The sequence below is a fragment of the Opisthocomus hoazin genome, chromosome 19, assembly GCF_030867145.1.
Source record: "Opisthocomus hoazin isolate bOpiHoa1 chromosome 19, bOpiHoa1.hap1, whole genome shotgun sequence".
Taxonomy (NCBI): domain Eukaryota; kingdom Metazoa; phylum Chordata; class Aves; order Opisthocomiformes; family Opisthocomidae; genus Opisthocomus; species Opisthocomus hoazin.
In genome coordinates, this window is record NC_134432.1 from 16,832,547 (window position 1) to 16,860,000 (window position 27,454).

The 27,454-nt window shown below is 38.8% G+C and overlaps 1 protein-coding gene across 6 annotated transcripts in view; it reads right to left on the reverse strand.

The window, feature by feature from the left end:
• DENND1A (DENN domain containing 1A) overlaps positions 1–27,454 on the reverse strand; it is a 214,664-nt gene that overhangs the window by 144,709 nt on the left and 42,501 nt on the right. For all 6 annotated transcript variants that reach the window (XM_075439183.1, XM_075439180.1, XM_075439182.1 and 3 more), the window contains exons 4-5: positions 13,260–13,309; positions 7,224–7,343 (exon numbers count right to left, since the gene is read on the reverse strand). In XM_075439183.1, the coding sequence (XP_075295298.1) occupies positions 7,224–7,343; positions 13,260–13,309 (170 nt within the window). The remainder of the gene's footprint in view (positions 1–7,223; positions 7,344–13,259; positions 13,310–27,454) is intronic.

The following is a 27,454-nucleotide window of genomic DNA, read 5'->3' on the forward strand; positions in this document are numbered from 1 at the left end:
CCCCATTGCGGAGGCGCACACACACAGTGGGACACAGGCCCTCCACGCTGTTTGTCCCCCATGCATCAATGCCCTGCCAGTTGGCAGGCCCGAGCCAGGAAGCTGTCAATTCCAATCAAGTTTAGGCGATGCAGTCCTATTAAAGAAGTCTTGCTGGTTAAGGGGCGTCCACTGTTTCCAAAGCATGGGAAAAAAAAAGGAGGGGGGGGGGGGGGGGGGGGAAGAAAAAAAGGGCTCTGCTTTCCTTAGATTTGAGCTGGCAACTTTCACTGACTGGAGTTTTCAAGGAGCTATGAATGAGCTTAACAAAGGAGTTCTGTGGCTAGTTTCTGGCTGAAATCCATGTCAACAGTTTTTAAGGTCACAGGTCACACTAACTAACATTTATTCCCAGCAGACCCTGCTCTAAACACAAGCTGTAAGTAGTACAAATTTGGAATTTTTCTGTAATCCCTTGAGATATTCCTGATCCTTCCACATGTTTCTGCTCAATTAAAAACAATTCTCACTTTGCACCACAAGAGAGGCCCCTGCTCAGAAATCTTATTCTGTCCTAAGAATAAATGGACAAAGACTGCAATCAAAGGAAAGGAAAGGGGGGAGGAGAGGAACTCACAACAAATCACACCAAAAACCTCAAATAACTCCATACAGAATCACATTCAGTTAGTTACATTTTCTGCCATCTGTCACAAACTATTATAGATTCATTTCGTTTTATCTTAGAAAAAGAGTGGTGCAGAGCTTAGCTATTTTGGCCGAGAGGGATTTCCACACAAATGTTTCTGCATTTCACTTCAGAAGAATGATTTTCATTTTCGGTACAAAAGCTGAATACCCACCGAAAACTTCAAATTAAGTAAAATTGAAATCAGAGTTGCACATGGGTACAGCACCTTCTTAAACCAGTAACTTTGCCCAGGAAGTCTGTGAACCAAAGCAAAACCACACCATCTTTTTTCCTTTCTTTGCTTTAACAGAACTTGGAGTAAGACAAAAATCTTTGACTTCTATTATTACTGCTCCTTCAAGCAGTTAGAAATGAGGTGCTATAGCTCACAGTTTAACAGATAAAACACAAATTCTACTAGTTAATAATAAATAAATGCGAGGTACCTATCACACGGTTCCAGGAACAAGATCCTCGTCCACCAAGTCCCATTACTCCGCCTGAGTCCGCACGCGCCAGTCGCGGGCCGCAGGGCAGCACAGCCGGCCCAGCACCTCACGCCGCTGCGGTGCTGTCGAAGCAGCAACCTCCCTCCCCTCCTTCGCGTACCAACGCCCACGTTCTCTCCTCGCAAGTTCTTAGTGTTGTTGCTGCAACCCTTTTTGATGGGAAGGGACGAAACAGCATATAGGCAGCCTCCGAGGGGCGAATGGTTGCGTACGGTCTGGCAGCACTAACCTAACACCCCCCAAAGCTGTTCTTATAATATCTGGAAAAAATAGATTTTTCAAATTAAATACAGCATTAAATTGACCAAAATCACTTTTGTGGAGAAACTGCCATTAACAAGGTAACATGTTTATCAGCATGGATGGGCAAGTACGCTGACTGCTGATCGCCATAGCTTTTACGAGTTTGACTTCTGCTGAAAGGGAGAACTGTAATGGACATTCTGCCCAGCTTTATAACTTAAGAACTAGTAAATTATAATATTTTACAAGCTTAGCAACAACCTGGAAAATATATTTAAACACAATCATATATAAAACAATTTCTAGATTTTAATACTCTATCACACACCACTAATCCAGATTAGATTAAGAATTTAGTGTTTTACACAGCCTGGTAAATTTCTTCAAAAATGTTAAAACCAGTTTTATTCGGATTGCTATATTGTACTGTGGAAACGTTGGGGGTTTGGGGGTGTTGGTGTTTGGTTTTTCAACACATTTTTAGTTTAGAGTGTTTTTCATTCAATTTTTCACATTATTTGCCTCAGAATCTTAACTCAAAAATAAGGGACGATGAAGCAAACTAAGTAACAGCAAGAACGTCATCTCAAAACCATTCTGCCAAACGGTTCGGAAGAGCACAGTTATCTTACTTGGCCTTTGTCACGGTTTCAGCTGGGATAAAGTTAAACCACCACAGCCTTACTCCTACTTACGGCAAAAGTTCAGTTAAATTGATACAAAAATATTATTTCTCAGTTAAACTACTAAACTTATTTTTTTAAACTCAAGTATACATTGCCGTAAGAGAGGTACCCGTTTAATGCTAGGGTCAACTTGGTGAACATGCATATGATTTTTTTATCTATATAAAAATATAGCGCCATTCAAGTCGCCAGTTTATTATGCTACATCACCTCATTACACTGAGTTACACATTTAAACCAGTTCACACATTTAAATAGGTTACCATGCATTCAACATCACCATTATTTTTTATTTATAAACAGTGTGTTTTGTGAACATGTAACTTATTTTAAAGTTCAAATAGTCAGAATATAAAATAAACAGACATTTGAAGAAATGACTGGATTCTATCAGTTTATAGCCTGAAGAACTTTTTATAACCTGAAGAACTTTTCAAGCATCAGTAACTCGGTCCTTACACTGAATTCTAGAAATATTCAAGAAGACAAAAGATAAAAATATTTTTCTTAAATTAAACTTGTTAGTTTTATTATATAAACATTCTGCAATAATGGTATCAAAAAAAGTATTCAGACTGAGTTAACAACATTTTTTACATTCCTAAAGCAGAACTTCTTCTTCCTTCATGAGCACACCGAAAGACAAAGTTGTCAGGAGTCTGAGATTCTACAACATATAAAAGTCAGAAGGACAAAAACCCCAGCTAAAATGAAAACCAATATGCACTTTTAAATATCTTTCTCCTATGAGAGGGGGAAAGAAAAAAAAAAAAAAGGAATTTCACATTTCAACGTCTCCATAGAATTTAGAATTTCATGCGTTCCGCAGTGTCTTCACAGCTTTATGTACCTTGCCTTCATTTTGTTCGCCCATCTTCAGATCATTAGAAACGGTCCAAGTGCACGTATCCTGCTCACAGCAATTTCAGCTATGAGGTTTTAAACTCTGTCCCTCTATGAGCAGACCACATACAAAAGGGTTTGTCCACTTAAACTTTGAGAAACCAGGTTGTAAAATAAAACACTCTGCTCCTTTCAGTACGCTTACCGAAACCAATACCAACTGGTTTACGTATTACTTTCCCATCCAAAGAATGCTGAACCCCCTCAATGCCTGCTCCTCTTAAAGAGGTCCAGATGACTGGAGTCAGCCAAAGAGGCAAATCCAGCTGAGCCCCTGCACCACAGCGTCCACAGCCTAACCAACAAACCGGCTGCTGGGCCATTCAGTACAGCTAGAGTTGCGAGAAATTTGAGAAGATGAATAAGCTAGTAAGGAGATCTAACATGAAAACAATGAGGAAATTAAAATTAAGAGCCTCAGCATGCAAAATTCTTCAGAATCAGAAAGCAGTTATGTGCTTTAAGAATATACAAAAGCAGAAAGATAAATTTATGCATTTTATTTTGTATCACTGAGATCGTGTCAGTAGATTTACATCATCTTTCAGTACACTGCAATTAGCAGGAAAGAGCAAACAAGAACAAATCCTGAGCCTCTCTGAAACCTTCCAGACTCTTTTGCCCTAATGAAAGAATATTACCTCTCTACATACACAGAAGACATAGAAAAGATGAGAAACAAAGAGTATACAAATTTCAGATCAAAACTTAGGGGACATGCCTGATGAAGGAATTGAAGATGCTGTCTCAGAAGAGTGTGCGACAGCAGTTTGGGAAGGTCTCCACACAGGTTTAGGCTTTTTCGTTGGTTGGTTGTTTTTTTAATAAAAGACCACTGCTCATCACTAAACTCAGCACTATCTACACTGTTCACCCTCAAAAGCCCATGCCAAATCTGATGCCAAGTTAGATTGAAGCAAGCCTCTAGAAACTACAACAACAAAAATCAGCTTCTTAACGCATATCCAATAGAATTCATTTTATTTCAGCCAAAATCCTGAAGTCCTTAAATGAAGTCTTAGAAAGGCAAAAATCTTTGGGGATGGAAATTTTTGTAAAATTACCAAATTAGAACTCAGAACTTGATGACTTGACATTAGCTCTCAAGTTACTACGTATTCATCATTTGGAAAATAATTCAAAAGCCTATTTTAAATTCTGTAATGTGTTACATTGAAAAAGATAGTCCAGAATTCCAGGTTTCCCAGGAGATTCTGATGAGTGGTAGAGGAGCTTGTGGGGTTTTTAAACTCCCTTTGCTGCTGAGAACCTCCAACCCCCAGCAGACCATCTCCGGCACTGGTTTCGTGCTGCTGTCCGCCCTCTGCTGTCTGAAAGGCAGAAAGGAGCCACCCCTGCTACCGAGCGCTCGGCAGCTCTGCCTCACCTACAGGGTTTGGCCATGGCAGCTTCCTGATTAGCTAGAAATCAAGTGAAGAAAAAAGGAAACGGAGTAACAGAGACAGACTCAGTGGTTCTACATTAAGAGATAATCACAGAACACCTCGAAGATGCAGTTTTTAAACTTCATCAAATATTTCCAGAAATCCGTGTGATGCTATCACATCCTATCCCGCATACAGCAGGAACAAAACTATGAGAACTCTCCAGAAAGCAGATTTCTAAACAGCACTGGTTAAAACAGCCAAAAGAGTTACTCTGCAAAACGGAATTGCCTGTCTGCAGGCCACAGGAGCTACATCCATGGGGATAACTTTACGGCTACTGAACCCCAAGAACTGCCTCACTGTACTTCGCATCCATGTGAAAAAGCCTCTAGGTCTCTTTAAAACTCAAAGTCAGACCTTGCCTTCTGGCCTTCCGAGTACTGTTCCAGCTTTAAACTTTGCTTCCAGACCTGTGCAGAAGTTTTTTAAAGCACTGGCTAAGTGAAAAGAATTTCCTTTTTCTCCTGTTCCTCTTCAATAACGAATCTAAACATGTGATGATTTTCCACCTCCAAACCATTTTAGTATGGCCAGACCCATAAAATCTCTGACTGATAAACATGTGAATGTCACCTCTAGTAATAAACAATATCACTTGATTCTTATACTATCACTGAGTGTAGCAAGGAATACTTCAAGCTTGCTGCCATCCAACCTGTAATTTAATAAAAATAAACAAACAAACAAACATTCTTTTCACCCCCATTTGCTTTCTCGCATCATTCTCGCATTCTTCAGCATGTTTCAAGCCACTGATTTACCACGCAGCATCCTTTAATTCATGAAGGACACCGAGAAGATTCACTTTAACAATGGGTGCTGCAGTCCTGGGAATAGAGCACATGTAATGCTGTGTAAAGTTGATCCCTGTTCTTTATTATGCTCCAAAACTTACATTCATTTGCATTAATGATCAACTTTCATTTTCTCTTTAGTTCACAGGAGAAAGAAGCAACAGGAATGAAGCTGAGAGTGCCAATTCAGCCACTGCTGCAACTGCACTAAAATTCCTTTTTTTTTTTTTGGTTCTGAGTTGAAGCAGAAGGCATTTAACTACAACATAACTCCTCCATTTCTTCTTGGCATTCACTCAACATAAGGGAGCTGACAGCAAAGAACTCTTATCCAGGAGAGATCAAGAAGGGACTCATACTACCCCTCATTCAGATTTTCTTTCAAAGTGTGTTTCCCCTTTAATTTGTCATTAATCAGGACAAGTTACCTTATGTAACCAGACTCTTCCCACAGGAGAGTGCATCAGCACCCCAGCTACACAGGGTGGCAGCTCCGGGGAGCCAGCTAGGGAAACACCTTCCTGCCTTCAGTACACGGTCCGTACTGCTGGACTGCCATAGCTAATGGGAGTTGAAATGTCTGCTAGAGAAAACAAAGAACGAAGGAAGATACTGAGAAAACACCTGTCACCCTGCCTCCCACACAAGTGATTCGTAATTTTGGTAGATTTCACAATAATTTCTCCAAATATTAAGCTTCTTCAGTGAAGGCCTAGTTAGCGGATCACTGCCATCAGTATAACGCTGAAGTACACAGCAACAAACACTCGGTATCTTCCCCAGCCTCGTGCCAGCACAAATGGCACAGACATATTCACTTCAAATACATACATCATGCAAAATCTATTCCATGGCATTGCTGCATGCAACCCAATGAAATGAGAAGTGTCCTCGTACTTGATAAGTGCTCTTATATTTTGCAACATCATCCCTGAAATTCTCCAGAGGGGTCACATTCAATACCAGATATGCAGAAGGTCCCATTCTGTCACCTGCAACACAGTACTCGTAGGATGCAGACAAGTTCTTCTTGTTCTTACACTGGATTCTCTCACATGAAAATCAAACCAGAGACAGCCGAGGCAGATGTCTACAACTGCTCACAGATGAAACTGTCCTCACTTGTGATTGCTTGGGCAATTGCTCAGTCCCCTAGCTGGCTGTGCATACAGTTAACTGAGCTGTCTTTACCTGGGCCATTGCTCCAAAACTTCCAGTTTCTCACGAACATGGAAAAAGCAGAGAGCAGAAGACAGACCATTGTTAAATTTGTTTAAAACAAGGCAGGCTGCACATCATGTGGAAAACTTCAATTCATAGAAGTTCTTAATGGAACTGGTAAATATTAAAACTGATTTTACTTGCATCGTTTCTTGCAGCCAGTATAAACAGAAAATCACAGACTGTATTCCAGCATGTCTGTGGGAGGTCATCGAGAACTACTCCGATAGAGCCTCTCTGCACATTTTATGTGAAACGGGTTGCCTTCCAACTTGCACTAACAGTCTTTATTATGACAAACTTCACAAAACCCTCAATAGGACAGAGTAAAGTTCATACATACAAACTTTTAGGATGTGGAGAGCATCAGTGACATTCTCTCAGTTACCAACATATGCTTTGTTAATAAAACTTGCATATACAAACGTCCACAAAATGTCTTCACAAGATCAGTTGTGACAGCGAAAGATAACAGCTGCCACCGTGCTATGTCATATCCAATTACTGCAAAGAGACCTTTTTTTTTTCTCCACATTGTTAACTCGAGAACATTGACTACAAACAAATACAGTTATCTACAGAGAAACTCAAAGCACAAGATATTTTGCATCACTTCTGCAGAAGAGCAGTGACTTCGAGGACTAGATAGGAAAATAATTTCGAACAGCTGGAAACTATAATTGCAGTACAACCCAGCAGAGTCAAACACTGTTTCCTAGAGTCAGCCAAAAGCCAAACCACAGACCTACCTTAAGATACAGAAGCAGCTCTTGGCTCCAGAAGATAAGCGACAGAATCCAAACCTCTGTTTGCTGTCAATGTCTGTAAGCACAAATGTAAAGTTCTGCCCAACTTGGTTAACTGCATGGCTGAAAATAAGAGTAAGAGGAAAAAATTAATGCTGAGCAAACTCTGTGTGAAAAGTCTATGTCATTGAACCTGTAACACTTCCTCTTTCAGCAGAATTTTTCTGAGAAATTAACTTTGAGAGTCTACACCCTTTAGGAACTTCACTACACTAGTTGCTCAGTGAGGGAGGAGGAGGTGGGGAGGGGGGGTCCATTTTTTAGGTGTGGGATGATACTAAAATTGGGTTTATCTTTAAGTGAAAATGGTTATGACTATCAACCATCTTCAATGCAGTACACACCATACAAACCAAACCCATATGCTCTCATATAACCCAAAATATTCCTTTATTACTCTTCATTTGAGAATTGGTTTACTCCAAGAGCAAGACAATGTTTAATAACATGCTAAGCCTCTTCAGCACTTGGATATTGACTTACAGAAGTTTTATTATCCATCTACCAATCTTACAAGTATGCCAGGTACAGCATTCCAAAATGTTCCGCAACTGAAACCATACCAGATGACTCTCCTTTACTCTAGCAGCCAGACAATCAGTTAAAAGAAAGACTAAAATAGTGTGCAAAGGAAGAAAAGACAAACTAGACTCAAAAGTACACTGTGCTAAAGCCAGACATGACTATAAAAATAATTTTGTAGGGCTTTTATATGATTTTTCAAAACTAGGAGTCATTTGCTTCACCTGTAAGATCTTAATGGCTCTTCAAGAATAGCACAAGTGAACTAAAAACACTCTGAGATGTCAGCTCCCATTCAGACCATAGTGGAAAGCATCACTACAGGAAAATTTGCCCAAATTGGAAAAAACACAGTTTTGGAAAACCAAACAAAAAAAACACAACCAACAACAACCACCACGAAAATAAAAATCAAAAACACAACAACACAAAAAAACAAGAACCACCCAAACAAACAAAAAAACCCCTAAATCCCAGGTCTTTAAAAATGCTATAATTCACCTCTGTATTTCACCACTAATAGGTGATGCTCAAAATGGTAAGGTAAGATCAAAATAAGATGCTTTACATTTAAAGCCCGGCACTTTCTGAATGCTATTTATTAACAAAGTGAAAGACATTCTTGAGATATTACCACATTTGCCTGAAGTAAATGAAATGCTTTTGTACAGTGATGGTGAATCCATATAAACCAAGCCCAATTCACCTCCCAGTCTGTGGGGATGTAGTTTTACTGTTTAACAGAAATTTTGACGTTTAGTGGTGAAGCTGGGACTAATATAATTATTAGAGGACTTTTCATTCCAATTTTAGATCTATTTGAGACCTCATAACGATATAAAATTAACACTTCTTTCAGGTTATTTTCTATTTTTGGGGGGTTTACTGAGAACTGAGAAAACTGACTAGCACGAACATGTGTAGCTTTACTAGCCAGCCCTACCAAAAGCAACAACAAAACCCCTTAAATTCAAGGCCATTTAGCTAACAGTCAGAAGCCTTAAAAGCAAGCAAATACTCTCTTCTCTGCTGCCAGATACAATGCATTGAACAATTTATGTGAGAGATTATACACTCAGTGCCCAGAGAGAAAAAGAAAAATAGACTTTCAGAAATAAAAGTTGGCTCTGGATTGGGAGGATGTCACTGTCCAGCTTAGAAAGAAGAATCCTTTAGTGGATTCCAAACAGGGAAGGAGAAACGTGCAGCGACGAAGACGAAAAAGTGCTCCAAATTCACAGATGAACAAAAAGACAGATATTTAAAAGTACTTCAGTAGTCCGAGAATTAGGCAGTGTAAGTACTATCATCCTATCGAATTCTAAATGTCAGCAGAGCAGCCATTTCCATAAACCGTACTGAGCTGCTTGGGGACACCAAAAAAATCCCTTACTGGTGTTGTGTTTTATCTGTAAAGCTTCGATGTAATGTTACTATGGTGATTTTAGTATGGTGTTTTAAAAGGGGATTATATGCTTAATTTTAACAAGGTTGAGAGCAGAGTGTGTGTGAGAAACAGCATTCTAGCTGACAATTAAAATTATGGAACAGCAGGAAAAAAAAACCACATTCATTTGCAGCAGGGAGAAGCTTGTTTAATAAACAATTGTGTAAGTTGGTAAATTCCTCCAAAGTAAACCTAAAGATTCTTGCATTTACATGCTCTGCAGAAACTAAATATGCCTGATGGGTCTTGCTCAAGTTTCAGTTGTCAGTTCTTCACACGGAAGGATAAACTTCCCAACGTAAGAAGTGCTTTTCCCAAGATAGAATCACAGAACGGTTTTTGTTGGAAGGGACCTTACAGATCATCTTGTTCCAGCCCCCCTCCCATGGCCAGGGACACCGTCCACCAGACCAGGTTGCTCAAAGCCCGGTCCAACCTGGCCTTGAACGCTTCCAGGGGAGGGGCATCCACAGCTTCTCAGGGCAACCTGTTCCAGGGCTTCACCGCCCTCATAGTAAAGAATTTCTTCCTTGTACCTGATCTAAATCTTCCCTCTTTCAGATCAAAGCCATTACCCCTTGTCCTACCACTTCACACCCTTGCAAAAAGTCCCTCTCCAGCTTTCTTGTAGGCCCCTTCAGGTACTGGAAGGCTGCTATAAGGTCTCCCCAAAGCCTTCTCTTCTACAGGCTGAACAGCCCCAGCTCTCTCAGTCTGTCTTCAGAGGTGAGGTGCTCTAGCCCTTGGATCATCTCCATGGCCCTCCTCCGGACCCACTCCAACAGGTCCACGTCCTTCTTATGTTGGGATCCCCAGAGCTGAACGCATTACTCCAGGTGGGATCTGATGAGAGCGAACTAGAGGGAGAGAACCACCTTCCTTGACCTTAATCTTAACCTTAAACATCTTAATATCCATACTTCAAATTCATAGCTCTGTTTTGAAATGGGAAGACAGTCTATTTAAAGCCTAACAGCACGGAAGTGCTATAAATCTTCTCTAAATGGGCAGATGGAAGTTAGGGTTGGAGGGAAGAGGACAGATGAAGAGTGATTCTTAAAAATATACATAGATAAATTAAATTTCCCTAAGTCCTCACAAACAGGGTATGAATTGGGGACACGATCCTAGAAGGACTTGAAAACCTAAGTTCTATGACTGCCAATGCTACTTTGCGCTCTGAGTCGGTGAAAAGCAGAGTAGCATCTATTCCTCAGTGACTTTGCATTTCTGATCATTTGTAGCAGTATCTCTTCATCATAATTCACACTGATCATTTTTCTACAGATCCTGAAGAGACGTCCTACACACAGCATTATTCCAACATAAGGTATTATCCCGTGTTCCTAAGTTATTTGAACAACAAGCCAGTATCTCCACCATTCTATTCAAATTAATAATTTTAAAACCTCTCTATGTTTCAGAGAGATTCTAATGCAAAATTCTCACGGCTAACCACAAGACAACCTAGTTAACCAGGAATAGTACCTAAGTATTTGGAAGGCCTTTACTGAAACCGCTTCAGTGTTTCTCTCTTCTGTTTTCAGAATGAACAAAACAATATGTATTAAAAAAAACCCACCTGACCCTGAGGACTAAGAATTAGAGTAACAGGAGATCTGCTCCACCATACCACTTTTCAGGCACATACAGAGGGATAAAGTCCCACTAGAGAGTGCTAGTCAACTCTGTTAGACGTGACTGTACGGACCTTTCTGACACATAACTGAAAACAGTATTGCTTCTAGAAGCAATCTGTTCATCTCAAAGTAGGAAAAGTCTTTACTGAGAAGACTGAGGGGAATATTGAAGCATTGTTGCTAGTAATTTCATTATGGGGCTACCTACTCACTACTTCAAATAACATTATTTTAAATGCAACATAAGAAATATATCAACAAATACGCAGTAGTTGGTTAACAGTAAATAGGGAAAGAAAAGACGAACTTGTGCAAATTTGCCACTTGCTGAGTTCCAGAAACAGCCTCTAAGAACAGGTATTTGACCGGTTCTACACTTGGAAGTAGCTAAAAGATGAAGAACATTTTGAACTTAAGATGCACTGTATTTTTCTCTTTATCATGGTCACATTAAATTCATTTGCATTCAGTGATACGACTGTTTACCTTCTTGCTGTAACTGACAGGTTCATTACCAGACGCAGTTCAAAGCCAAGTCAAATTTACATCACAGAGGATTAGAACAAGTATTTATTTATATATATACCTATGCACACAACTATGCGTGTGTGTGTGTCTTTTTACATCAAGAAGAACAGTAGCACATGCATCTCTTCCAGCTGCCACACCCTTAACTTGGGACATCCTCTACTTTCTGGAGTATTGAAAGTCCACTCTTAATTTTCAATTATTAAGTATGCTATGGGTTACAATCTCTCCTTTATGTTCAAAATGGTTGGCTTATAGTCTTTACAGTGACAGTCTGTGATATGCAGTCAAACGAGTGAATCCAGAAATGGGAATCACTTTTCATTATGTTCTCATTTGCACCCCATATGGGTTTTCAGTGTTCTAATCTTTCAAAATGTTATACTGCTGGGGAAAAACAAAAAACAACAAAATAAACAAAACCCCTAGATACAATAAACCTACTCATAGTAAGCATAAATATTTCTAGTAGAAACACATACAGGAGAAAAAAATATACATGTAATTCCCCTTTCCCCCCCCCCCTTAGGAAAAGGATGATCAGCAAAAAAATTATTCTAAATTCTAAGTAGTGTTTGTGGCTTTTAAAGGTCATTTGAGTCAACAAGCAGTGGTTAAGTAGCTCATGTTGACAGCCCAGGATATTCAAATTCTCTTTTTACGCCCGAATCAGGTACAGCAGAGGCACTGGCAGTAATAGCCATCTCCAGCAGTGCCTCACCAACGCCTCTCAACGCTGACCTGCAGGAAGCAGCCGGAGGGTTGGAAGAGCTCATCGCCTGCACCATCCCTTCAGGCTTCCAGCTCCTCAACCCCAGATTGCTGCATCGGAGGACAGAGTGAGGCAGTGGCTTTATCCTGGGGACTCCTGTCTCCAGGAAAGCACAGTGAGATTTCACCTCCATTCATCGAGACTAGTGAACAGTATTTCAAGATAACTATGAAATACCAGCTGGCCTATGGGTTGGAGAAAAAAAACAACAAAAAATATTTTTTTTTTAAATCGAATAATGGCTCAAACAAGAAGTGATATTAGAAATGGATGTTGATTTATAAAGAAAATCAATTTCTACTGTAAATATCACAGATTTCACTATAAATGAGAACAAGATTTCTAGCAGTTTAATCACAGTTAAGGTCAATTTCATCAATCAAAACCAGTGTGTTAGTTGACCTAAGACAAGTGTTTCTAACCAATTAAATGATGCTCGTTGACGATGTGAGCAGTGGTGCATCCCTTCAAAATTTCAATGCTTGTTCGTTTCATGAGGCCATCAAGAATAACTCACAGTAAAAGCAAAACTAAAAACTAGAAGAGTTCTGCAGTTTTCTAAATTACAAGAATTACATATTCTCAGTTCCTGTCAAATCCACTGTAACTTAAAAATTTTTCCCAGAAAATTAGGAGCCACATCAAGTAGCCACCACGTGAAGCACCAGCATTCCAGCAAGATCGAGGCCTTTAAATGTAAAGCACTTTATTCATTATTCTGCCCAAATTATGACAATTAAGAAACACATATGCACACAAAGCTTTGATATAAATACGCGTATTTGACAATTACTACCGAAGCATTTTCACATCCACGCATTACACAGAAGTAAAAGAAAATGCACTCTTACTGCTGCCACTGAACAGCTCAAACTTTTAAAAGTGGTTTTTTTTTTTGATGGTGCCCATAAAAACCCCAGGAAAAAGTGATTCTAAGACTATAATTTGCACTTGGGTGCTTTAAATCACAGTCAAGTAGACAGAACATTAAGAATGGTATGGTTTTTATTTTCTACAGTGGTTTTATTGACAAGCTTATTTTCTTGTAAAGTTTGAAAAGCTAACACTACCTGTCCACATAGAAGGGGAAACAAAACTTGGTCAAAGTCTGTAGAACTTCCTGTGGAGAGAAAAAGAGATAATTTATACATCTATTGGGACCAATAAATCTAATATTAACCACATCACACAATTTCACAACTTTGCCCCGAAGAAATGAGAGACAGATGAAGAAATATGAGCTTTATCAATTACATGGAAGCAGTACCAGGCAGTCAATCATGTGAAATAATAAACATGATCAAACTTCATTAAAAATGAAAAATTAATCAAGATTCACACATGGGCAGGCAGCAGGAGCCATCCAGCAATTCTCCACAGAGCAGGAGGAGGTTGGGTTGTTGAGTGTTAACACCTCTCTAGGGACAGTCTCTACCCTGACCATATGGATCACAGTGAATAACACCAAACCACATGGGTTTGGCCTGGCAGGACCACTTCTGCTGGCACAGCTTTTGACTGTTACCTAGGAACAGAGGTCTGGGGGATTAGGGAACACTTCCTAACATCAGCAAGATAAATAACAAAAGATAAAACCAATAGGTCTCATAGCAGGAATGTTTAACGTTGCCTACTGCTAGTAGAAAGAAAATTTGAGTGTTAAAAGACCGACTGAAAAATGCATATTAAAATTAATACAAATTGTTTAACCTACAAACTGTTTTCTAAATGTTGCAAAACAGCACCACAAACAGAGGAACTTTCAAGCACAGCCTTTGCACGGTATCGAATAAAAAGCATGAATACGCAAACTGAAAACATGATCAGCAGAGAAATTAATCATTTTCAACTTTACAACTGTAAACAAATACAGTCATTAAAGAGGCAAAACCAGAAACATTTTAGTCCCAAAACAGTTGTGTTCATAGACAAAAGTAATCCATTTACATTCTATTGTTCTATAATGTTCAAAATTCTAATTCCCTAATCCACAACCCGCCACAAAGGTCTACCCAGTTTGCAGACCTTTACTAGCAGCCAACTCACCGTTCATTCTCCTGCAGGCTTAAATATTTCAAGACTTGAAATGTAAACTATATTTTTGCTTTCAGCTGAAACAAGATAACCCTGACTGAATGACAAACCCTCTGATAAATTCAACACTTTTCTGACCAATAGTAATAAATTATCATCAATAACTAAATTCATGCCTCCCACTTCATTTATTTCTAAAACCAGTGCCATCATTCAACAAATAAACGACATCAATCTAATAACCTATTCAGTGAAGCAGAAAACATATTGACTCCCTTGCAGGACCGTGTTCCTCCTACATAATTCAAGTAAGCACATCCCATTCTTAGCAATGGTTTCAGGCTCAACTGCTCATAGACTCTTCTTTGGAGGTTTCTTGACAACTAAAATGTGGCAAGTTCTTAAGATTTCAGGCAGAAAAAGATATGGAAACTTTGACTTCTTGACAGTTTATTGATAGATTATTTAACAACCTCCTTTTCTTAAAGAACAAGAAAAGATCTATTGAAGAATGCCATGTAAAGCAAAGAAGCATCCTATTTTCATTTTCAGCAGGAAACTTGGAAAGGAGCTATACAGATTTCAGAGTAAACTCTGCAAAAACACATATTTTCATATAAAACAATGCCTTGATAGTACAGCCCTCCATTAACATGATTGGGTTCACCCTTGTGCAGAATCTCACCGACTTTCGCAAGGATCGACCGGCTGCTGAGCAACTCTGCTTATGCACAAAAACTACAGCTTGACAAATTTTCAACTATTGCACGGTTGTCCTTTACCCACAACTGAAATCTCAATGCATAACATGTTAAAAAAAACCCAAACCCCAGAACTTTAAAAATTGTCAAAATTGTAATTGCAGGAGTAAAGTGCGCATATTTTTATTTGCCTTATCAATACAAATTGTCCTTAAAATAATGACTGTACATCTATTTTTCAGAAACAAAGCCATGTAGCTGCCACAGAGAATTCTGAAATAAAAATGTCAGTCACCTCAAAATGGCAAAAGATATTTTTCTCCATTTTTCTGATTATTTTAATAATTACTGTAACTGCAAGCAAAAACATTCACATAATAAAACACTTTCGCATCTCATCAGCGTTGTGTTATTATAGAATAATGTATTACTCAGAACTTCGTTTGTACTTGTTTCTTGATATTTATAGCTTTCTAAAAACAAAAAATGAAATTTTCACTTAAAGAGGCAATATATTGAATCTGTACCACTATACACTGACTCATGTTTTAAAGACAGATTTTACAGTAATATTATGTGGCTTTTATAATGTTATTGGACATAATTTGACATTCGTTAAACACTAATACTTATCCGACTTGATTTACAACTAAAAAATTGAGACTAGTACAGGTTAACTACAAATATATTTTAAAATTTTAACTATTTTGAAAAAAAACACATACAGGATTAGCTTTCAATTAGCAAAACTGCTGATCTTTTGCACGGAGAACTATTCAATTTCTGCTCAAGTTGCAGGCTCATTACTATAAGTGTAATGCTTTTTTTTCTTTTTTTCTTTCTTTCTTTTTTTTTTTTCCTCCTTTAAATACTGCTCAGTTGGAAGATTCGCAATGCCTACACAACACACAACTTCCTACCAGAGCTCTTCACGTGGGTGGTTACTTATGGTCTAGAGAAATCATTTCTTTACGATTTCCAATCAAAACTGTAACAAAACCAAACCTAGAAACCCCCCATGTCAGCATCCTATAATACTTTTTATGTTTTTATCTGACATGAAACACAGAGGTTGTATCAATAGCCTGTTTTATTTTATTCCCCTATGCCTATTCTATTAAAGAAAAACCTACATAAATGCCTCTAAAGCAAAACACCCTAAAAAGAAGAAAACGGGAAAAAAAAAGCCCCAAACAATCCAGGACATACAGCTGATCAGCGTAAATTACCCAGCAGCTGAAAGCAGCATCTCTAGGGTACCACACGCCGGTTTGCTGGATCAATCCCCAAGTTTATATTTTCACAAATCTTTTTACATGCAGTTTGATTTTTAACATTTTAATGAGCAAAAAGTGCATCTATAGCAGCCAGTCACCACAGTTAAAGTGCAGGGCATGAACCATGTCCCCTGGGGCCTCAGCCCAGCCGTGTCACCGGTGGCTTTAGGACATACACCACCTGGCTCCTTCTCCCAAGGTTCCAACTCTTTTCATAATCAAAACACTGCTGACATTATAAACCCCACATGGGTTTTCTAAAATCCTTCCCAATCAATAAAGCCAGTACATAACTTATCGGAGACAACACAGAGCTCATTGATTAAGTTTGGTTTCAGTAGCAAAGTTTTCAAAATAAATGAGGCAGGAATACGGCGTTCAGGCCTTTTGTGTCACATCGCAATTTATGAAGGTGAGGCAGTCTCTAAACGGATTTCCTGCACGCACACGCACAAGAGATACTTGAAAAGCGTATGGAAAGCACGGTTGTTAAATACACACAATACACACTCGGCCTATGTCCCAAATTGTCTATATATTGAGATGAAATAGTAAAGAAAGCTCAACACCGCTGAAAAGTTTTGCTTCTTCACTCGTGAATTTAATATGCAAACTGTATCTTAAGTCTTTTTTATTTTTAAACCTTTCACCGTATGCTCCCACTTCCAAGTCAACGGAACAACTCCAGAGCCTCTTAAATATACAGGATCACTTTATTTCTCCTGTTCAAATGAACATCAGTAATAAATATCCGGTGTTCCAGCTACAATTAAATAAACCTCACCGATAAAACGATATGCAGACGGATGGTCTAATGTAAGAACAGCAGACTGTTGCAAACAATCTACTCTTAGAAAGATAGGCGATGCAACAGACATTCAAAGTGGAACAAGAAGTCTAAGCAGAAGTTGGAGAGAAAAGAAATTAAAATACAGGCAGAGATCTGTGAAAAATGACAAATGATTAAGGCAAGACACTCAAATATTAAGTGTGAGTCAGAGAAGGGAAACAATACACCACAAAAACCAACAGGCTGGGGACCTGTATTTGGAAACCTATTGGGAAGCCTGAGGAAAAACAAGATGAAGCTGAAAAGACCCCTCGGAGTACAGACAAGACCTTCAGCTGTGGATGGGGGGGGGCCGCCCCCAAAAAACCAACCCCAATCCCCCACAACTGTGGTTCAGAAAGTACATATGTTTTCACAGGAGGGCAATTCAAATATTACAAGAGAATGGAGCACTGCAAATAAGATGAGTCTTCCACAGAGAGAAGAGCTGACTCAGCAATGAAAAAGCTGAACGCTGTTTTCTTTCCTCGACCTTAAAGCATAGGTGCAGTACAGGTGAGGCTGCTGAGAGGGAAACGCTAAAGAGAGAGGGTGGAAACACCAACAGTTTTCATCTTATCCAGCTTGAAATACCATCTGAATCTATGACACAAACATGAAATCCATCCTCTCTGCACGGAGGGACACCAAGAGAGTTTGAAGAACACATCAACAGAGTGATGGAGGCAGAGGAGATAGCAGAGAGCTGCAAGGGCTCAGAGGAGCACACTGACCGCCAGCCGCTTCGCGTCCGGGGAAGCGGGAACAGGCAGCAGGATCCCCACCTGAGCAGCAACCAGCTAGAGAGGATTTTATTTCTGCTCAGAAGCAACAGCAAATTTAAACACAGCAAAAATGTTAATTCAGCATGAAAGAGTGCTAAGACATTAACTGAAGCAAAATATTATGCAATTGTTTTGAAAACTGGGTTGTACATTATTCTACCTTATAGCCACAAAATTGCAAACTGCTGTTATATTTCATTCATCTATCCGAATAATCTTAACCTAACAATTAATTAAATCATGCACTGCAATGGAACAACAGGTTTAAGAATTCAAAGCAGTTGAGAGTGCACCCAAATAATCAACTTATACCTGGCAACAACTCTGTGCAAAACCCAAAGGGTGGTGAAAGAAACAGTACAGAACAATCCAGAACACCATCAATTCTGTTAGCTGTGCAGAGTTGGTCAGAAATTCATACACTTTCTCCTAGGAAAGGGAACATCTTCCTGCACAACCAGAAGCACCTCAGGAACAAGTTTTGGTAACTACTTTAAACATTTTACAAAGCAATGACTTACAATGGGTGAGAAAAGCTACTCAGGTTTCAAAATTTTATTTAAAAAATATAAATGTAATAAAGCAATGCCAGCACAAAAATAGTCAACCACTATCTTGAACACAGCTATGAGTAATACAGAGGGATCAATACATCTTGTGTTCTGAACATTTGAAGCTTAATTTGTAGTTAATATTATCTTACATCAAATTTTCCTAAAGTTATCATTACAGATTAATCTTATCAATTAACAAATGCTGTGTAATTGTGTAGTGAAAAATCAGAAGCATTCCAATTCATGCATCTTATAAAAAACTAATTCTCAAATTAAAAAGAAAGTATCCTGCACGCGGAGGCCAGTGTCACACAGCCACAACAAAAAGCTGAGATTTTGCAAGGCGACAAAGCAGAGAAAGCAAAGAACAACAAACTTAAAAGCGACATTTCTCTGGATGTTAAAGATTTTTCCAGTTTTTAAAAAACTGATACAACACAGATTCTTTTTTAAAAAAATCATTCCTCATTTAAAATATTTAGGTCAAATTTCATCTTGCATTGATTTTATCATAAAAATCTTTTTACATCTTATAGCAGTACTGAACATCACGGATTTTTACGACGGACAAAATATTTTAGGAATTAATTTTAATCAGTTCATTAAAAGAACATACTACTCGAGAAAACCAGAAGCATAATTTGCTTAATAGCACTAATTTAAATAATCTTAATTTACTTCTGTCTCTTACTTTTTAAAATTCTACTGGTATTCTAATACAACTTTATAGCACTAGTTCATCCACCTGCTTAGTGTTCTAAAAATCCATTAGCTCTTGTTAAGCAATCATAAAGTCTGAATTAGGGGAAGCTTTTTCTTCTACCAAAGTCACCCCCAAAGTGTGGGCGTCAGAAGGGGAACGGTACCCAGTATGAAATAACATCATTTCACTGAAGGTAACCAGTTGTTCCCAGGAAAATGCTGTTTTTTAAAAACAAGCAAAAAAGCCAACATATATATACCCACGCCTGGTAACAGGAAGAGCATGAGATAAATAACATTTCCTAAGCATACTGAGGCCTGCTATCATTTCAATATTTTGAACGTACAAAAAATGTGCACAGATGGGCAACTTTTCTCCTTGCATTACTAAAAACATATTTCAAGATAAAGCTCAAAATCCCTGAATTTTTTAAACCTAATTGTGACTCTGTTTCTTAGAATTCACACCCCAAGGCCAAAGCTTTCCTGCCACCAGTCCTTCAAATCTGATTTGGACATTACACGGGAGGAGGCTCCCAGCCTCCCCGAGGTCTCGCTCCTTTTACAACACACGCACAACCAGTAGCTAATGGGCCTACGCTGAATTCAGTGCTCTGCACAGCTCCTCCTGGGACACAGGCCTAGCAGATGTGATAAAAACTGTGTCAGAGAAGTAGCTCTAGTTTTTGCCTTAATGACAACTTCAACCTCTCAACTAATAGAACAAAAGAACAGAAACGACTATTACTTTTTTTCCAGTAGAAATAAAATCTGAAAGTAAAGCTGAACTAAATATTTAAGCAGCTTTTCAAAGAGACCTCCTCAATAAATGCCTTTATAAGCCCTGCAACAAAATTAAGATTTAGTTTTATTCTAAGACAAATGGATTTTAGCCAACATGCAAAAATAAAAAATTAGAAAAAACCCTACAGCTACTGTGCTAAGAATAATTGTTCCAGTCTGAAACCACAAAGAATTGAAAAATTATACAAACAAGCATTAAAAACCAGGTCCCATTACGTGCATAAACTTTGATCAATTGGTGAAGATAAGAAGTGACAATATCAGAAAGCTAGAATACTAATTGAATGCAATATATTTTAAACATTTAGTAACTAAAAATGAGGAATATTTTCACTTCCACATTTAGGAAAAATTAGGTGAAAACCATTAGCTGTGAAAAGATAATCACATACTTCTCACACCATAAGTCAATTGCACAGGTATACTGCATCAGAAACAAAACTTTAAATATATTCTTTGGTTAACATTTGTTAAATATTATAATTCTGGCTTAAGATAACTGGCCCTTTTAGACGTCGTCGCCAACGCTCTATTCAGCTACAACTGCATACCCACTTAATCAGCAATCATTGTTCTCCAAGGCAGGACTTTGTTGTCAAGACAAGCACTGAAACCTTTAAAAAATTTCAGAACTGGCATAAGAAAAAAGTGATCTTTGTCAAACAAGGACAAATTTATGCAAATCTTTTATAAACATTCACAAACATTTATTTAGCTTTTGAAATGTTGGCCTCATTTGAGAGCATGAAAATGAGGGGGAAGTAGGAAGATGCAAAGGACAGCTTAGAGGCTGGCACACTACATAAATATTCAGGAGGAAGATTATAGGATTCATGTTAGGCTGTCTTAGGTTTCTCCAAAGTCCACATAGAATACCAAAGAACAAAACTAACGAGAAGTAGAGCAGATGTTAGACAATGCAGCAGCCCTCTTTTCCACACTCACTTGGCTATACTTCGATGCTTTCATTTTTTCTTTCAATATGGTTAGGTCATTCAAGGATTCTCCTATAGACTCTGTATTGTGGCTACAGAGCTATAAGCTGGACCTCTGTCAGCTTTCCAAAAGTTTCCATGAAAAGGCATTATGCAAATTCTACCTCTCTTACTCTCTTTCAGGAAAAAAAGCCTCCAGTATGCAGTCATCGGAGTATTGGAAGTCCCAGCCTTCATTTCTGTATGGTTGTGTTTGCCTTAGGGCCATGCTGCTTGTTTTGACAGTGGATCCCCCTAGATAGTTGGGATTAGTCGAGCTTGTTTAGATAAACTTGAAATCAAGGCCTTCTCTAGGTAGACAGCTAGATGTAGCTACTGAGTTTCCAGCTGCCTTCGTCTTTCATCCCAAAACAACTGCAGATTCACAGCAGAGATCACAGCCACAGGCTATGTCACATACATAAGTACAAAATTAAAGGCTGCTAAAAGAAGCCTTTGTAAGTCTTAGTGCTAAAATAAGGAATCTGTACTGCATAGTTTAAACAAATTATTCAAGAAGCACCAATAAAGGTCCACAACGGATAGTTAACAAGACACGTTCACAAAAGAAATACCCTGTTTACATAAATGGGCAAGATCATGCGTTGTTAATCACTTCTGCACCATCCACTGTCCAGCCTTTTTCAAAACACATGCAAGTAAATAGTCCAAAGCAGTATCAGCTAGAATATCTGAAAATGAGCTCTGTTTATCAAATACAAACTCTATGATCATAGCAGACTTATGACAGCACGATTCCAATTAGATTTTCAGTCACATTCACAAGAAGACTGGGCCAGATTTGATCTTTCCTACAACCAGATAATGCAAACCTTTGGAATTCATCCTCGCAAATGTGATACGTTAAAAGAGAAGGGCCAGAGCTCCAAACCCAAAATCAAATCCCGCCCACGTAACTACGTTACACCTTTATAAATCAGCATTGTAGTTCAGCCCCAATAGGAGATTCATTTTTCACAGGGGGAGGGGGAAAAAAAAAACCAAACGCATTACTTTTGGCTTTAAAAGATTGTAATCTCTTCTACCTGAGTGTAAATGTTCATATACACATCAGCAGCATCCCCGCACAACTGACGGGAATTTAAAGGAAAAATTAATCACTAGGATATTATAAATAAACAACCAGCAGAACAAAAAAAAAAAAAAACAACAACAACAAAGAAACAAACAAAAAAACCATAGTTCAATGAATAGTACATACCATCAAAAAAAAAAAAAAATCAAGTCCCATCCTTTGCTCAAGAAAAAGGATATGAAGACACTTGCAATGTTGAAAACAGTTTTAATAAAGACAACAGGAGAATTTTCTCATTAAAAAGCAAAGGTAAGAATTTGCCACCAACAACTTCTCTGCCTTCATGCAAAGCAGCACTTCAGTATCACTTTTCTGCCATTTCCTTACTACAGAAATTCTACCATCTCTCACTGTAAAATTAAGTCATTTCACTGACAAGGTCTTCTATAGAAATTCAAAGCATTAAAAAGTGTGAAAGAATAACATCAGACTCAATTTCTTCCTGCACTGGTTACCAAAGAGAATATTAGAGCATATACTGAATGCAGTTAGTCAGTCCATATCATAAATTCTCCATTAGTGACATCCTTAGCAGGAAAAAAGCTACAGACCGGGAATCCTAACCAACAACCGAGCAAAATATGTAATTCCTGAGAAGTAAGGAGAAAAACAGTTTCATCTTGCTATTGTGCTTAAAAGAAAACAGAAGAACACTTCTAGAATTGTTACCTAAAAATTAAGTATGACTGCTAAGAAAAATGCCATGGATATACCTAGCACAGTGTTATCAAATACCAGAAACCGACAGAATTCATGGATTTGCCTTCGCACAGAAGTCTTCTAATTGCTATGACCAGGCTCCTGCCCACTGCTGGGGAGAACCCCGCGTAGCTGCAGAAGAGCTTTACAGCTAGTCACGAATGAAGTTACCCAACAACTCCGTGACACAGGTATTGTCTACTTTTTGCAGCTGGGGAAATATAACAAAACTAAACTACTCCAAAGGTGGCAACAGCTGCCCAATCTTTAAAATTCAGGAGTACCTGTTTCTCCAACTTGTACTCACATCGTTATCTATTTGAGAATTCACTGAAGCAGAAGGAAGGAGAAACTGAAGCTACGCAACGAGGACACTAGTGCCCCCAGGGAAAGCATTTTTCCAACATTAAACTTTGCAGAGATGAGATGGAGCCGGTAATCACCTTGGATAACTGAAGGTTATAAGAGCACACAGTTTTTCAAATTTATTAGTATTTTCACAACTTCTAGACTTTACACCCATGGTTTGGATGGGTGTACTCTTCGCTGGATAAAGAACTGGCTGAATGGCCGAGCGCAGAGAGTGGCAGTGGATGGAGTTAAACCCAGCTGGCGGCCGGTCACGAGTGGTGTTCCCCAGGGCTCAGTTTTGGGTCCGCTCTTGTTTAACATCTTTATCAATGATCTGGATGAGTGATTGAGTGCTCCCTCAGTAAGCCTGCAGATGACACCAAGCTGGGCGGGAGTGTCCATCTGCTTGAGGGTAGGAAGGCTCTGCAGAGGGATCTGGACAGGCTGGATCGATGGGCCAAGGCCAACCGTCTAAGTTTCAACAAGGCCAAATGCTGGGTCCTGCACTTTGGGCACACCAATCCCATGCAACACTACAGGCTTGAGGAGGAGTGGCTGGAGAGCTGCCCAGCAGAAAAGGACCTTGGAGTGTTGGTCGACAGGCGGCTGAACAGAAGCCAGCAGTGTGCCCAGGTGGCCAAGAAGGCCAATGGCATCCTGGCTTGGATCAGGAATGGTGTGGCCAGCAGAGTAGGGAGGGGATCGTGCCCCTGTACTCGGCACTGATGAGGCTGCTCCTTGAGTGCTGTGCTCAGTTTTGGGCCTGTCACTACAAGAAGGACATTGAGGGGCTGAAGCGTGTCCAGAGAAGAGCAACGAGGCTGGGGAGGGATCTGGAGAACAAGTCTTACGAGGAGCGGCTGGGGGAGCTGGGGCTGTTCAATCTGGAGAAGAGGAGGCCAAAGGGGGACCTTATCGCTCTCTACAGCTACCTGAAAGGACGTTGTAGTGAGGCGGGGGTTGGTCTCTTCTCCAAAGTAACTAGCAATAGGACGAGAGGCAATGGCTGCAAGTTGCATCAGGGGAGGTCTAGATTAGATACTATGAAAAATTTCTTTACTGGAAGAGTGGTCAGGTGTTGGACCAGGCTGCCCAGGGAGGTGGTGGAGTCCCCATCGCTGGAGGGGTTCAAAAAACGTGTAGATGTGGCACTTCGGGATATGGTTTAGTAAGCGTGGTGGTGTTGGGCAGATGGTTGCACTTGGTGATCTTAGAAGTCTTTTCAACCTTAATGATTCTATGATTCTATGATTTCCAAACATGAGAGTATGCTAGATAGAATAGTGATCAACAACCTGAAAGCTGTAAAAACCTTCACTAGCTCTGGAAAGTGGTTTCTACTTGAAGCAAAGACAGCTGATATGTACAAAGATGACTGAACTTCGAAACTTTGGTTTTCCAAGTATAATGCTAAGAACTTTGGACTTCCCTGGGTTAACACAGAATAATTTCCAAATTTTCTTTACTACCAGTTATATGCTGCTGCCTAGACACCTGCAAAAATTTGAGTATATGAACATCAATTAATCTCATTTATCAATCACTAACAAATCCTTCTTTTTTGGGCTACTTTCCAATCATTCCTTTAAGAAATAAATTAAAAAAAGAACAAAGAATAATGCATACAAAACAATTTGGGAAATTCAGTTAAGGCATCATGCAATCTACATGTTTTGCACTACACATTTATAAAATTATTCAAAAGTTATACTAAAATCAATAGCAAATATGCCAACATAGACCTCATCATGACGGCTATGAGAAAATGCCGTACCAGGAAATTAAAATACGTAAAAATCTCAAAGTTCCAGCTATACAAACTCTTATAGACCAGTTTTCTTTCACAGCCAAGGTAGTAAAGTATTAAAAATATTTACCTTCCAGAACGTGCGCATTCTACTATTTTGCTATGTTTTAGTAACTTGGAATTCAGTACACCTGCCATTTAGTACTCATACGTGCACCGGCATTCCTCCTGCGTTGTGTATTCTACATTCTAATCTACAGAGGGCAGAGGGGTTTCATAACCATGCGGATGACTACAACTGAATACTCGTCATTACTGAAGTAACAAATCACCACCTGACTTCATTGAGAAGCAACATTTTAATATAACATTCCTCCTCCTGAAAAGAACGGACAGATTCTCTGATCTTACAGTTCATCACTTGGGGGTGTGAGGTGTGGAGCAAATAAAGGTCATGCCAAAAATACACTTTTATTTCCCACTTGCTTTTTGCCTTTACAGCCCCTTCAGTGAAGCTTTAGCTTCTTTATCACTTTTTCAACGCGTTTATACGCTGTGGTATGGGCAGACAAGGTGCAAGAGCAGGAATCCAAAGAACTGTTTCCTCCTCCACATGCTCAGGAAACGGCAGCATTAATGACTGCTTTAGGAGCTACAAAACAAACCTTCTCCTCACTTTGTTAAAATAGTACAGCTACATTAAAGAAGCAATAGAAAACATATTAAGGGAAAAACAAGCTGCAAGACAGAGTATCATCAATGCTCGTTTAGTAGTGTGATCTCAAAAGTAGTCAGTCACCAGCAATTCAGATTTTTAAGCTAGGTGACTAAGTCACCCCACTAAACTCTTGATTTAAAAGTGATCTCAAATCAACTGAAAAATTGTTTAACTATTTATGACTGTTTATATAAAGACAAGGCATATCTGAGATTGATTCCTAACTCTACCCTCGACAACACCACTTACCTGCTGGTACTTCTTTTAATCATGTTTCAAATAGGTTCTGCTGTTTGGAAAGGACTGTACTTCCCAGTACTCCAGTACATGCAAACATCCACGTCATCGGTCATCGCAGGGAAGACAGTTAGGTGCACCGAGGGGTGTTGACAGCAATTTTAATATGCCTACGTCTACCATGATGTTAGGCGCTTGAATTTTATTTTGTTTTTAAACAAAACAAAGATACTTTGTACATATTAGAAGTTTTTAAACAATATTTTGAAAATTGTTTATAAATTGATCTATAGCACCAGTGAAGAACTGAATAGTTCAGGAGACTGCAACAAGAGAACTTTCTAAACTACTTGATAATGACTGGCTTAACAAACCAAAGCACAAGACTACTGTACGAGCTTCTCCCACTTTAAAGAAACCCACCTTTACCTGCAGTGGATATTTTATAGTTTTATCAATAAATTTAAATATAAGTGATAATGATTACTCACTTTAGGCCTGATCCCACAACCTTTGCTCACATGAGTAGTCCCACAGGATTTTAATATGACTACCTCAATGAATAAGGGTCGGCAGGACACGTTTTAAATTATTCATATATTCACAGATTTTTAAGGCCAGAAGGGACCATTATGATCATCTAAGTCTGACCTCTTGTATAACAAAGGCCATACATACGATTGTATCTAGTAATATTTGCACTCAGCTGAATAATTTGTGGTGAAATCAAATTGTGTTTATTGAACTTCCGATATAGATTCAAATTTTACACAAAAGAAAATGGAAATTGTTTACAAAGTGGCTTGAACTACATTTCCTTACACGTGAACCCAATTATTCCTCTATTTCTATTCAGAATTTCCCTAACTTCTGGACACTGGCTTTTGACATGACTTTCACACAGAGACTTTAGAGTCCAACACTATCTCAGGTACTCTCAGGCCAAAATCAGGTTACCTCCTGGGCTCCTTCACAAGATTAACTGGCAGTTAATTACTATTTGTTTTCTGCACTTATACCACTCCTACCCTGCATCGTGATTTCTGAATACAGATATCATAGCTGGACAAAACATTTGACTAATGTTATCAATGATGCAACAAACTGGGAGCAACATCTCCACCTCAGCTCTCGTAGACAGCAACAAACAGATTTCTAGCTTAAAGAAAAAAAAAAAAGAAATAGTTTTGAGTACTTTGGCACTCAGCATGCCTTAGACTTTAGGACTAACTTTTTTCAGGGATACTTACAAAGACTGACTTACTACTTTGCTTTGCACAAATCTGCTGCAATGATTTTTACAGCCAATCACCAAGTAGTAGTAAAATAAACAACAGAATAATCAAGAAACCTAGAATGCTACGATGCTCTGAAATTCTGTGCAGATCTGATGGATTACTAAAAATACTTGTTCTGTTAGGCTGTTATATATATACTCCAGCTGAATTCTCTTGTCATAGAAATACTTACCTACTATAATCCTTAGATTTACTGACTTCAGTTCTAAAATGGAACTTGGATGAACAGATTACGTCAAAGGTTCTATTAAGACGCAAATGGTCCTTGCCATGTATTTCTTAAGTTTGTAATTCTATCTAGAACAAATGCCTTGTAACGCACTTAGAACAAGGATAGTATAGCTACTACATACACAAAGACATTAGATCAGAAGAGGTTCTGCATTTTTTATACTAATTAAATGATCCTAGAGAAGCACATAAAAGGCACGAATAGAAATACGTAAGAAAAACTGAGGT